Source organism: Mustela erminea, chromosome 1 (genome assembly GCF_009829155.1).
Source record: "Mustela erminea isolate mMusErm1 chromosome 1, mMusErm1.Pri, whole genome shotgun sequence".
In the NCBI taxonomy this organism is placed as follows: domain Eukaryota; kingdom Metazoa; phylum Chordata; class Mammalia; order Carnivora; family Mustelidae; genus Mustela; species Mustela erminea.
This window is the reverse complement of record NC_045614.1, coordinates 88,472,124-88,485,028: the sequence shown is the minus strand read 5'-3', so window position 1 is coordinate 88,485,028 and position 12,905 is coordinate 88,472,124. Positions and strand designations below refer to the sequence as shown.

Here is a 12,905-nt window from a genome sequence, read left to right as displayed (position 1 = left end):
ATATCTGTTCATTTCCTGAGACCAACTCCCCTCCCTACAATGGCTCTCCCTCTGTCCTCCTCCTGGAGCCCAGGCCCTGGTTCTCACTTCCTCTGGGTACTGGACAGCCTTTCTACTTCTCAAGGAACATATTCCACAGGGGTCCCTTCATTTGAATGTTCTCTTCCTTGGCCTTTTCCTGCTTCTTTTCAAACTACGACATATGAGGAACTTCCCCATCTTTGCAGTGCCATTTGTTGTACTTTGGCCCCACTCTTTCTGCTAAGATGTCTTCCTGGATTCATCCTTTGGATTTTTGTTTCTTTCTCTGTAGTTTTACATCCTTAGGACCTCACCCATCCCTGTGGCCTCAAGGACCACAAGTGTGTGAGTGACTTCAACACTGCAGTCCCCTTACTCGATCCGTACCTTTATGACAGTCTGTTTATTTAGCTGCCTGGAGATCACTTCATTTAGGGCTCACACAACATCCCCCTACCTCTAAAATATTTAAAGTCATCCTATTTTCCCACTAAGCAAGTTTCCCTTCACAGTTCCTCCTGCCTTCTCATCCACAGTGATAATAAGCCTCTCCCGCTCTGGCCTTGTACTTATTTCAAACTTGTTTTTCTTTTTATTCTTTCCTCACCCCATACTTGCAATGACTACATCTTTATCCAGTTCCTTCAGTAAAGTCTCTTCAATTCTCCCATCTTAAATTCTTCTGACAGTGATCATATAAGCATCATTGTAAGTCAACATGGAAGCAAGAAAAAAGATCACTTAAAATTCTACCACTCTAACAAAGTAAGTGGCTACATTTTTCTACTTTGGCTTTGACAGCTTGTTTCTGTGTAAATATTTACCTATACATAAAAATAATGAGGATCCAATTTAATTTTCTGCTTTTTAATGACAATATTATTCATATTCTGATAGAGTCTTCAAAAAAACCAGTATCTGCTTAGTATTTGATCAGAAGATGATGTACCATAACCCAATTATTTTCTAAGTACAAATAGTCTACAGGTATATTCATTTTGCTCTAATGAATAGTATTTCGACAAGCATATTTGCCTATCATTTTTTTTTATTTCCTTAGGATAAATTGTTAGAGATGAGATCACTGGTCTTTTTCTACCTCATTTCCCCTTCTTCCTAACCAAAGACTCTATATTTGTTGACTCCTGCTTTATTCCTCTGCACAAAATATTCTCTTGCCACTCCCCCATTACTTCCCCATAACTGGATTCAAGTACCCCATCCAAAGAGACTTTATTACTAAGTAACTAACTGACTAAACACAAATCTCCATGTTCATCCTTTGAACACCAGGCCCTTGCAGACCTTTGTACAACATCATGTGAGCTAATTTACATACCATTTAAGTTGGATTTGTTTCCCACAAGCACATTTCTCTCCTATATGAATCATACTTCTTTTTTTTTTTTTTTTAAAGATTTTATTTATTTGTTTGACAGAGAGAGATCACAGGTAGGTAGAGAGGCTGGCAGAGAGAGAGAGAGAGAGAGAAGCAGGCTCCCCGCCAAGCAGAGAGCCCGATGTGGGACTCGATCCCATGACCCTGAGATCATGACCTGAGCCGAAGGCAGAGGCTTAACCCACTGAGCCACCCAGGCGCCCCTGAATCATACTTCTTAAGGCTTTTACTTATACCCCTTCCTGTCACACCTTTGATGTGAGCTCTTCCTACAGCAAGTACTCAGGACAAAGCTGTTACAGAGGGCACATGCCACCAGTGGATTCAGCTTACTGATTCTGCATACCCACACCACACTCATCCTAAGTGCCCTCACCAATCCATAGACTCCCTTGTCCAATGACACACAGATACTCACGACTATGGTCCCTCAAGAACTGGATCAGATCACATTGCTGTAAATAAAAAAAAGAGAAAGAGAACAGAAACATGAGCACAGGGACCTATAAGTGGCCATATTTATTGGTCAGTGGACTGGTTAGGTTTTCACTTGTGAATAAGAAGATACATACGGAATATACAGACTTCCCTGCCATGCCTTTCATGCCCTAGGAAAACAAAACAGAGCAAGTTATTGGGATGTGATCTGGAGTCTTTAGTGACAAAGCAAGAGTAAAGAAAAAATACCTCATTCTTAAAAATACAGCTGGCAGAGAATGGTTAAAGTATTCCAGAACTGGTAGATTACAGTGCTATTTCCCCACTTAAATCAATAGTGTAAATTTCTTTGTTTCAGTATTGGATCAGTTAAGCTAATGTCTGCCCAGAGTGAACTGAATTACTTTTCAAGATGAGAAGTAAAGAAATAAAAGTATTTCTTAAAGATGTTTGTACTAAGGATATAACACTTAGAAGGTACTTCTCATGAGAAAACTTGAAATGTAAACCGCAGGCTTCCCAAAGCATGCCACAGGGAGAGGAATTTGTTGAGAATTCATAGGTACAGATGTATTATGAATCAAGGAATTTAAAATGCAAGGTGGTAACATAAAACCTCTACATTTGTGAAAGAACCAGAAATAATTACGCAGCAAAATGGGCATTATACAAAAGAAGAGCTTTACACAAAGAGTAAGTTCATAAATGTTAAGAGGTCATAAACAAAGGAGTACATGTAATTGGCTGAAATGAATCAAGGAAGCTTCCTAAAAAATAAATAAGTAAATAAATAAACAAATAAAGAAAGGTAATACTTTCTTCACAGCTTGAACTTTTCTCCCCTTATTACTTCCTTTTCTCAGGATCAGGCTTCTTCTTTGTAGCAGTTCTTAACATGTTCAATGCACACAGATCTCTTGGGGGAACTGGTGAATGCTAGTATGCTGGCTCCAGAAAATGCTATTACAGGCTCACATTTGTACAATTTCATTGGCCTCAGAAGCTCAACCAGGGATGTCTGTGTAAGACCCCTGTTCTAAATGACAACTGGGTCATCCGTCTCTCTATCCAACCACCCATCCATCCATTCAATAAACAGTTACATGTCTGTTGAATGCTGAGGTAGCCCATTCTGTGGTGCTGGTGTTATCCAGAAATGTTGTCGCATCCATAATTGTACCCACTGGGAGCACAGATTCTTCCTACTAGAATCAGGAAATTACATATCTGACTGAGAGGGGCAGAGTCTCATCCTTCCTTTCGTAGGTTATGGCGGAAGACAGAAAAGAATGCACTGATTTAAAACAGAGAGAAGAACAGTTTTGGGCTAATAAATAGAGGAGGCAGCCCACATCTTACAGAGGATCAGAGCTCCAGAGCATCTGTCCTAAAGGACCAAGTTAGAAAAGAACTTCAAGTTCTTAAGCAAAGGCTGAGGATTGAGAGCCCAAGACAAAGAAGCTGATCTAATTTGAGCAGACCAGCAGACCCAAGATGGAGAAGTCACATTCTGGTACAGCAGCAAGCCCGAGACAGTGAAACCAGGCTCTAGTGGACCAGTAGGACCAAGCACAAGGCTGGGAAGATGCACGACCCCCACATAGATCTCCAGAATCTGAAAAGGAAATCAATTCAGACCAGATCAGCATGGCTCAGAGATTAAGTCTCACCCAGGGGACTACATATTCACCAGCTCTTTAACATGAAAGAAAAAAAAAAAGATGTATTAGAGAACCCTTAATAGCCAGTTGACTCTCATTCTATTGTCATCCACAAAATATCCGTGCTTTTGTTTTCTCTCTAAGGTCCCAAGTTGAAGAACTCCAGGTAGTCACAAAACACTCAGGGTGCACAGAACAAGATGGACTGTCTCTCTGCTTTATACACAATGCTTCCTACACCTCTACACAAACCCAGGTGCTGGCAACTTTTAGCTCTTACCTAACTATGCTCATCAGGGGATAGAGATGTGTAAATAAATCATTATGATAACAGGAGAGGCACTGAAATAGAGATATGGATGTTTCATCACTGGGAGATGGGCCTGACTCTGCAGGGGAATGCTCCCAGAGGTGACATTTTTCTTGCAGTGGAATCATAGTAGGAAGCTGCGGTTATAATTCCCGATGTCTCTGGAGTCCACATTTTGAAGATGGGGAGGCAACGGCAGTGACTGGGGAAACTATCAACTTGTCTTGCATGCTAAACTTTACCAGGAGACCTTTATGGAGCTTCCTTCCATATTCCCATTCCTATTTTAAAACTAGAGTAAAAAAAAATAACAGTAATAGTTAATATTTGCACTGAACTTTATCAGTCACAAAGAGTGCTCATATTTGAGAATCTGGTCCTCACTCCTACCCTTTGAGGTGGTAGGACAGGATCTGTTGTCCCATTTTAGAAGTAAACTGAGAGAGCAGGTTGACCAGCCCAACGGCACACAGCTAGCAAGAAGCAGAACTTGGACTGGAACCAGTGCTCTGACTTGAAAACTGTGCCCCTCCGGGGAACACCCTAAAAACGAGCACAGGTTACTGAGTTCTAGTGGTGTACTTACTCTCCGTCCAGGAGGGCCCGGGGGTCCTGGAGGTCCCTGTTCACCTTTCAGGCCTACAGTGAGCTGCAGATAAGAACATGCTTTAGTTTCCACACCGTTTATATCCATGGAAACCACCTCAGTTTTAATGATACTTTCTACTTCAAAAACACTTTTTTAAAGATTTTATTTATTTAGAGAGTGCATGATCTGGGGGAGGGGCAAAGGGAGAGGAAGAGTGAGAATCTCAAGCAGACTCAGGGCTGAGCACAAGCCTGATGTGAGGCTTGAACCCATGACCTGAGATTATGAGCTGAAATTATGAACTGATTATGAATGAAATCAGGAGTCAGACACTTAACCTACTGAGCCACCCAAGCATCCCTTCCAAAAAAAAAAAAAATGTCTTTAAAGAAAGCAACTATTAATTCAAGTCAAGTAAATTCCTTACTTATAATGTAAATAGCCATTCTTAACCATTGGAAAACCTCCCTTTTCCTCTTAGCCTCTCCATTTAGTGATATACTTTGCTCTGGCACTGGCTGTGCAATAGATCTGAATTAGTCATAAACCAGAATTGGTGCTAAAAAAAAAAAAAAGCAAATATACTAGAGCACACAGAGATCTAATTAAAAACTTCTTATCTGCAAAGGATCCAATACAAAAAATAATTCTCCACATACATAAGAGGACACGGGTGGGCTGTGTCACTCCCATACTTCAAGGTGATGGATATGGACGCTAATGAAATTTATCCAGAAAATAGCTGTTGAATTGCATCTCTTTCATGCTGATAATGATCACTGATATTACACTCCCGCTTCAAAGTAAAAAGATGCTTGTCTCAGCATTTTGTTTTTTAAAAAATCCGTAATATTTTACTCTACACTTGGCTAATTAGAAGATCTCAACAGCCTTCTTTAAAATGAATGCCTGAGATGACCTTGGTCATGGGTGGTAGAATTGTCAGAAAACTCTGAGGGACACAGTGGGAAGATGTCAGCTGCATTTCTGCTCAGGGTTAATATTCTGGACTTTAATATATGCCTTAGAAAATATTGGAAGGCACTGACATTTCTTGGAACAGCCAGTTATCAATCTATAAATCTTTAAAATAGTTCAGATTCATGGAACCATAGAATTTTAGAGCTGAAAGTGATCTTTGGTGTCAAGTTCAAGTCTCATGTTACAGAAATAGAGACTCTGAAAAGGTGTGGTAAAGGTCACACAGCCTAGGAATGGCATTTCAGATGCCCCTGGGTTAGATCAATAATCCACATTTATTATTACAAATAAAAGCCAGGGTCTTCCAAAGAAACATTTATTATTTCTGGAATTATAAGCCACTTACTGTTAATCCCCTAAATCCTTTGGGTCCAGGGCCCCCAGGAATTCCACGATCACCGACAGCACCCTAAAGATTCAGATATATGGAATCAATATATTAAAATATTTGCTATGAAAGAATAAAAGTAATTCTCTCTAAAACTTATTTGATCTTATAACTATACTGTATCTTAAACGTTAAATGTCACCTTCTCCTGTTGCTTGGAACTCAGTCATTGATAAACTTAATTATTCTCCAAACTATTTTTAATTTTCTAAGAATACAAATATTTATGCAATAATTATCAAGGCAATGTCTACCCAATCATTTTTTAAAACATCTAAAAGAAAAAATGCTTGAAAATCCGGGAAAACATATGGAGTATTAACTATAGAAAATACTAAATAATTAATTACTTCCTAAATTCATGAATCATTTCTGAAAAAGCTGAAGGTTAAAAAAAAAATTTACTCTGACCTTGGTAAGAAATGAATTTTAGTACCTGTTTATCAAAAAACTAATTTCATGTTTATCCCTAAACTGAAATATGCTAACTTTCTCCTTTTATCAGTAAATTAGAAAATTGGTCTTCTACAAAGAGAACTCTTGTCCTAACACTTATTTATATACGTCTCTCTTGCACTCTTCTCTAGTTAAGGAAAGAATTTCTTCTGGCACTTCAACCATTCAAAACACTTTTAAGAAGATTCAAAAACTGGCTGCTTTTCTGTAGTTGATTTGATTTGATTGGACTTCAATTTCTTGTAAGCCATATTTTGTATTTTAATTTGAGGACCAACTATTGGGAGACACTCTTCTGGATAGGACACTTGAAAGAAAGAAATCAATTTATCTATCTCAATCCAGAATTCCAGTGTATAAGAACAACATAACAGGAGCTGCTCAGATGGAAATGGAAGTTGTGCCTGGTGACAGAACGCAGAGGTTCTGTCCTCTCCAGATTTGTCCCAGATTTCAATCTGGGAGGCAATGAGGAATTCTGGAAATTGTTCAGGAGAGGAACATGTGTATGTCACACTGTGGAAGACACCAAGTGAGAGCAGTGTTTGGGACTAACCGAAGCAGGGAGAAGGTGGAAATAGAGACCATGAGAAGAATGTTGCCACCTTCCAGGCAATGGGAAGCAAAGGCCACAATGACAAAGAACAAACAGCAATAGCTGAAGCCAAGACTTTGAAATGAGTTTCTCCAGGCAGAGAAATCAAGAGGACAGAAGGACTAGACTTGAGAGGAGGTCTAGAGGTAGAGTTTCAAGACCAGGGACATCAGACAATGAAGGACAGGAGAGTCTTTTCCAGCTTAAAGATCCATAGTAGTTAAGTATCATCTTTTATTCATGAAGCCCTGGAAAAACAACTGTCTTGCTTTTTTGCTTTTTGGTTTTTTTTTTTTTTAACCTTAATTCTCAAGTAGAAAGTTAAGATCATGGTAGTTTCAAAACAAGGTCATATGCGCAGTACCTTTTGACCCATATCTCCAGGGAATCCTCTTGGGCCCTACAATTCACAGAAGAGAACATAATGGATCAACAGGCCACTCCTGCAGTACGATCATTTCTTCTTATATTATTTAGGTTTGTTTCGTCAGTTAAAGAAATAATTACTTTCCATATTTACCTTTACTCCTTTTCGTCCCATTTGACCATAGCCTGGGATGCCGTAATCCCCCTGTGAACATACCGGTTCATTTTAATCTCTCAAAAGTGAAATTTAATTGCAATCTATACTGGTAGCAGGAGATAAGCACTAGGGACTTCCAGGTAGAGGGGGCCTTATCAGTGATCTTGTGCTCTGGGCATTGCTGGGTTTTCCTCACTTCTTGTTATGTGCCCTGGTACTTTGGCCAGCTCCGCTCTGCAAACATTGTAGGAAACAGAGGGAAGACCAGTCAGGACCAAGGGAGTCAGTGACATTTACTTCCCTGGAATATTAGGAGCTGATTGAAAGGAAGGACATGGCTGAGGAATTTCCCCAAAGCAAAATTGCTAACGGCTGATAAACATATGAAAAAATGTCCTCCTCACTAGTAACCAAAGAAATGCAATCTGAAACAGTAAGGAGATGCTATTTTTCGTTAATAAAATTGGTAAAGATCAAAAAAAGAAGATGACAAAACCCACTGTGGGTGTGGGTGCCCTGAAGCATGCATTCTCCTACATAACACATGAGGGCGTATATCATTTGAATATTCCTGAGGCCACTGTGCGAAAGAGTTCAAAGCCTCACTTAAATAGGCATATATTCTTTGAACCAGTTATGCTACTTCTAGAAATTTCTACATAGAAATTATGATTTTTGCCCCCAAATTTAGTTAGATACAAGAATGTTCATTGCTATGCTGTTTATGACAGTAAAAAATGAAAACAAGTCAGGTATTTAATAGCAAGAGATTGGCCAAATGAAAGGTATATACATTCAGTGGAATATTTTGAAGCTATTAAAAGTAATGTAATGACATGGAAATATGCTCATGATATACTGGTACAAGGGGAAAATTGAGCAATTTGGGGGGTTATCTCTAGGATGTTAACATATATTTCAAAATAGTGAGATGATGGTTAATTTTTCTCCCCTATTTCCCATCTCTTATGCTTGGTAAATTTTCTACAGTTTCTACATGTAACATTTATAATAAACATCATTTTCGAAAAGAAAGGGAAAAATGTTTCCTATATTGGCTGCTCCATGGACAGAGACGCTGGTATGTCCAGAGCCACTAGAACAACTGGTTCATTCTTTGGCTCTACTCCCCGTCTTCTTGTTGTTGCCCTAGAGTTTTGCAAGACAGGGAGAGATGTGGGTAGTGCTGTTTTTCAACCGCCATGCATCTATATGGCTGTATCGGTTGTGAAAATATTGAAATGTCCGGCTGTGACTTACCCATTATCCTCTCTGTGTGCCCCTTTTCCCTCTAGCTGTTTCCCCTTGCTTTAACAGACAGACTAGCTACAGAATGAGAGCTGCAGAGGTTGGGAGTATGTCCCCTGCATCTTCCTAGGAGGCCCTAAAATATCTTTCAATACCCCAGGTGCTTAGGCTGATGGCATCAGTCCCCTTGTCTTTACCACAGAACTGAGCACTTGGAGTAGTGGAAAGGTAAGGGTCCTAAAATGTCATACCTGTCTTCCTCTCTGTCCGACTTGCCCCATTGGCCCTGGATCTCCAAGAATTCCAGGTTCTCCCTAGTGAGTGAGACAAGAAGAGCTTCAGATCAGTAAAATCAAACCCAGCTGCTACCACAGGAAGTTGCGAAGGGAGACTCGAGCCTCTCAGGGAGGGTTCAACAAGGAGATGGGGTGTAGGAAACCAGTGACAATGTGTCCAATGGAGAGTAGGGAAGAGCAGCACAGCCCAAGGCCGTGTGCAAGCACTGCTTTCCCCATGTGATACAAGGACGGAAGGAGGAGGCAAAGCGCGGAAGATCTACTCCAGGGCAAGTCGATTCACTGGCTGATGTGTTTGCCCATCCGACACGTATTTACTCTCCTGGAAAATAAACTGTCGAACAAGATAGACGTGGTCCTGCCCTCACCAAAAATAGTGTGGTTGGGAAGAGAGATGATTAGACAGGCAGCTATAAACTCAGGGCCCCGTGGCAGCCAAGAAGAAGGGCCTCTGAGTTGGGTTTGGTGGGGCCAGGGAAGAGGGCTGGCTGAAGGGAAGGAGCAGGGGCACTGGGGCTTGAAAGCTGAGTTAGGTAAGCCAGAAGAAGGATTCGGGAGGAGAGAGGATGGTCTGGGTGGAGGGAAGTCATTGATGAGAAGCCTGGGGCAGGCAGGAGAGGGAGAAGAGGGGGAGAAGAGCTCTGAAACCTCAGAACTAAACAGTGTCAGAGGGCCTTCTTTTTTTTTTTTAAGATGTTTATCATAGTTTTATTTATTTTTTAATTTTTTAAATTTATTTTCAGCGTAACAGTATTCATTGTTTTTGCAACCACACCCAGTGCTCCATGCAATCCGTGCCCTCTCCAATACCCACCACCTGGTACCCCAACCTCCCACCCTCCGCCCCTTCAAAACCCTCAGATTGTTTTTCAGAGTCCATAGTCTCTCATGGTTCACCTCCCCTTCCAAGGGCCTTCTAAACTACATTAGAGTTTGGATTCTCCAAAGAGCCACAGGGAGGTTAAGACAGGCTGCATCATTTATGGGGCTCAGTGCACAACAAAAGCATAGGCCCCATCCTCAAATACGGAGACTTCCAAGATGGTGACAGCACAACATTAAACCAAGCCTGGGGCCCTTCTGAGCTTGGCCCCTACTGGGACCACCCAGGTGCCAGGCCCAAGAAGTTGGCCCCAGAGCAGGGAGCCACCTGAGAGGTCTGAAACAGGGGAATGGGCTTCTAAATGGGCCTACAGTCTCCAGTCTGACAGTCTCCCACAGAGCCACATCAGAGACGGGTGAGTTAGAGAACCGTACGCACAGACAGATTTGAGTCTGGACACCCCTCAGCCCCCTGCTGGACTCCGTCATCACACACACTCATGCATTCAGGACACCAAGGAGGTGAGGAGAGTTTTTCAGAGTTGTTTCATGATGTATGAGATCACTGTGTCTCTCTAGTGAAACGGGAAGAGATAAGCAGTTAGAAATTCTTTGCTCAATGGAAGCTAAAGAATGTATCAGCAGAAAGCCAGTGGGTGGTTGATGGGGCCTGGATCATGTGAGGAATTAAAATGGAAATCCAGAAAAGAAGGGAGGTACTTTTTTTTCTCAGTATTTCACATCTTAAAGAGATAACACTTACTTTTTTCCCTGAAGGCCCAGGACTTCCGATGTTCCCTTTAGCTCCCACTGGCCCGGAAGAGCCCTGAATGAAATTGTGAGACACATATGTTGGCCCTGTAGCAATTCTTAGAAAACCATTAGATAAGTTTTGCTTTTTTTCATGTCACTTCCAGCAGCTCCTTGATGCCTCCTTAACAAGAGACCCAGCCCCCGGCAGGGAGAGACATCTGCCGCAAAACAGGTGACTCAGGGTATGCTGCTGTGTAGAGGACCACAAGTCTTCCTCTGCGGGGATACCGCTGGTCCATATGGGGCCTTAGTGAGAAACAGAAAAGGTGCCCTTGACGTGACAAATGTTAGTTCTAAGTGCAGCAGATTTGTTGTAATGTACTGATTGTATGAGGACGAGATATTGTCATTTGCGTGCACTGTGCCATGCACACGTCCAAAGAAGAATGTGTTTCAGTCCCAATCTGCAAGTGGACGAAAGTGCCTTCCACAAACATGCTAGGACAGTAACTAGGCAAACACACATATTCCTAGCCTTCTGAGCTCCCACTATTGGAGCTGAAGAACTGAGCAGTTCCAAAACATTTTTCATAGGAATCCCTCACCATCCCAACTGTCATTACTCATTGTCAGAAACTCAGGGCCAAATAGATTGAGAGGGTGAATTCAAAGCTGAACTGAGAAATCAAATCAATTTGGGTAGCGAGGGATCTTCATAGAGTCAATTTCAAATATCTACAATCAATGGAGAAACGCGTGGCACAGATCGATTTTTAAAATTTAGAAAAACCAGAATAGTGTACTGGGTTTCGAAATGTTCACAAGTCCGCACAATTCGTCTGCTTGCAAATGCTTTCTTCAGGCTGACGCAGTGGGTCTGTACCTTCGCAGTAAAACCCCAGTGCAGGAGAAAGAGGAGGGCTTAAGAGACGTGCAAGGAATCGGAGTTGGGCTAAGAATCTGTCCCCAGTTTTTTGTCCCAAGTCTGTCCCAAGTTAATTGAAAAATAAAATACCCCATATATACATAATATAAAATAAACTACAGAAGATGATGTTTGTGAAGGAGGAAGAAATGGTGTTGCTGGAGGCCACTGACTCTACGGTTCCTGGGTCACTCACCTGGGGTCCTTTATGCCCCTCGCTTCCCTTCTCTCCTTTTCTGCCAGGAACTCCATCCAGCCCCTTCGGAGGTTAAAAATAAATAAATAAAAAATAAATAAAACATGATATAATGAAGCAGAGGAAATGTACTTTTGAAACAACCACAGAAAGGCACTGTTCCAACCCTTCAAGTAACCTTTTAACTCTGAGTTTAAGCACATCTTACAATAGGAATGGAAGGGAGGACCAGACTTAGTGGTACAGAACTTATCAAGGAATCTCTGCCTGGGTCCAAGACTGTCATCCCACTCTGACAGGGAAACATGGAAAAGAAACCAAAGGGAGAAATAAAAGCCTCAGAAGAAGGAAGTAAGACGTAAACAACAGTTATATGGATTCTTTGCTGGGGCAGGTTACCTGGGCCAGAGCGCTCACCATCAATTTGTAAAATAGAGAACAAAGTTGTTTCCAGTACCCACAAAAGGACATTTAGCAGAGGAATGTAAATACATTTTCGACTTCGTTGACCATCAAATACATGTGTACATACTATATTTACCACAGGATACACGTCTAGGTCTCTCACACAGAAGAAAAAACTAGAGGTGCTGGTCAACTGTGCCCTCACCAAAGCGCCAGCTATAAAATGGCCCCAGCTGCCCAGTGCAAACGGTGGTTTGCACCCACTGGACTAGATGTAGTTCACTCCCTAAGTATCAAAGGGACCCTGGAGTAGCTGAGGTAATGTCACCTCTCTCCCTACAAGGCCTGGGGATAGATCAGGACTGATCCCATGGTTACTTAACCTAAAGGATTTGCTAACTGGTGGCTTGGTTTAGGAACCCCAGAACCCTCAAGAGAATACCAAATTCTGCCTTAATGTGAATCATCTGAAACCTCCTAAAAGAAAAATGAACTTTTGAGAAGACCTCAGATCTATGCACACCTTCCAGGCAAGTTCTGGCTTAAAGTGGGACCCATAAGGTAACTGAATACTCCTGTTTCCAAGGCCATTACCTAGGGATGACCCCAAGCATCTTTCCAACACAGAAGGAAGACAGAGATGTCCAGACTCCAGTGCTCATATCAGTAATGATATCGCCAAGAAAAAATGGCTCATGTAAAGCTCTATCATTAATATTCTAAAAGGACACTCACCCTGTGTGAATTAGCTTTAGATGAGTTAAATAACAGTTTCCAATTCCTAACTTTCCTTCATGGGATCTGTGTGCAGGCCTTCCATTAAGGAAAACCAATTTGTTGATTCTGATATTCATTACTAATATAATATTAAGGTCTTAATAATTCATTATTACTAACAA

The 12,905-nt window shown here is 41.4% G+C and overlaps 1 protein-coding gene across 7 annotated transcripts in view; it reads right to left on the bottom strand.

Annotated features, from left to right (window-relative positions):
• The window catches only part of COL6A5 (collagen type VI alpha 5 chain), a 147,197-nt gene that overhangs the window by 47,970 nt on the left and 86,322 nt on the right, over nucleotides 1-12,905 (bottom strand). For 6 of the 7 annotated variants that reach the window (XR_004283198.1, XM_032332796.1, XM_032332819.1 and 3 more), the window contains exons 23-32: nucleotides 11,602-11,664; nucleotides 10,491-10,553; nucleotides 8,861-8,923; nucleotides 7,359-7,409; nucleotides 7,203-7,238; nucleotides 5,746-5,808; nucleotides 4,416-4,478; nucleotides 3,348-3,473; nucleotides 1,993-2,028; nucleotides 1,839-1,875 (exon numbers count right to left, since the gene is read on the bottom strand). Coding sequence is in view for 6 of the 7 variants with exons in the window: in XM_032332796.1 (XP_032188687.1) it covers nucleotides 1,839-1,875; nucleotides 1,993-2,028; nucleotides 3,348-3,473; nucleotides 4,416-4,478; nucleotides 5,746-5,808; nucleotides 7,203-7,238; nucleotides 7,359-7,409; nucleotides 8,861-8,923; nucleotides 10,491-10,553; nucleotides 11,602-11,664 (601 nt within the window). In the remaining variant the exon portion in view is untranslated. The remainder of the gene's footprint in view (nucleotides 1-1,838; nucleotides 1,876-1,992; nucleotides 2,029-3,347; nucleotides 3,474-4,415; nucleotides 4,479-5,745; nucleotides 5,809-7,202; nucleotides 7,239-7,358; nucleotides 7,410-8,860; nucleotides 8,924-10,490; nucleotides 10,554-11,601; nucleotides 11,665-12,905) is intronic. The other variant, XM_032332805.1, reaches the window with a different exon arrangement.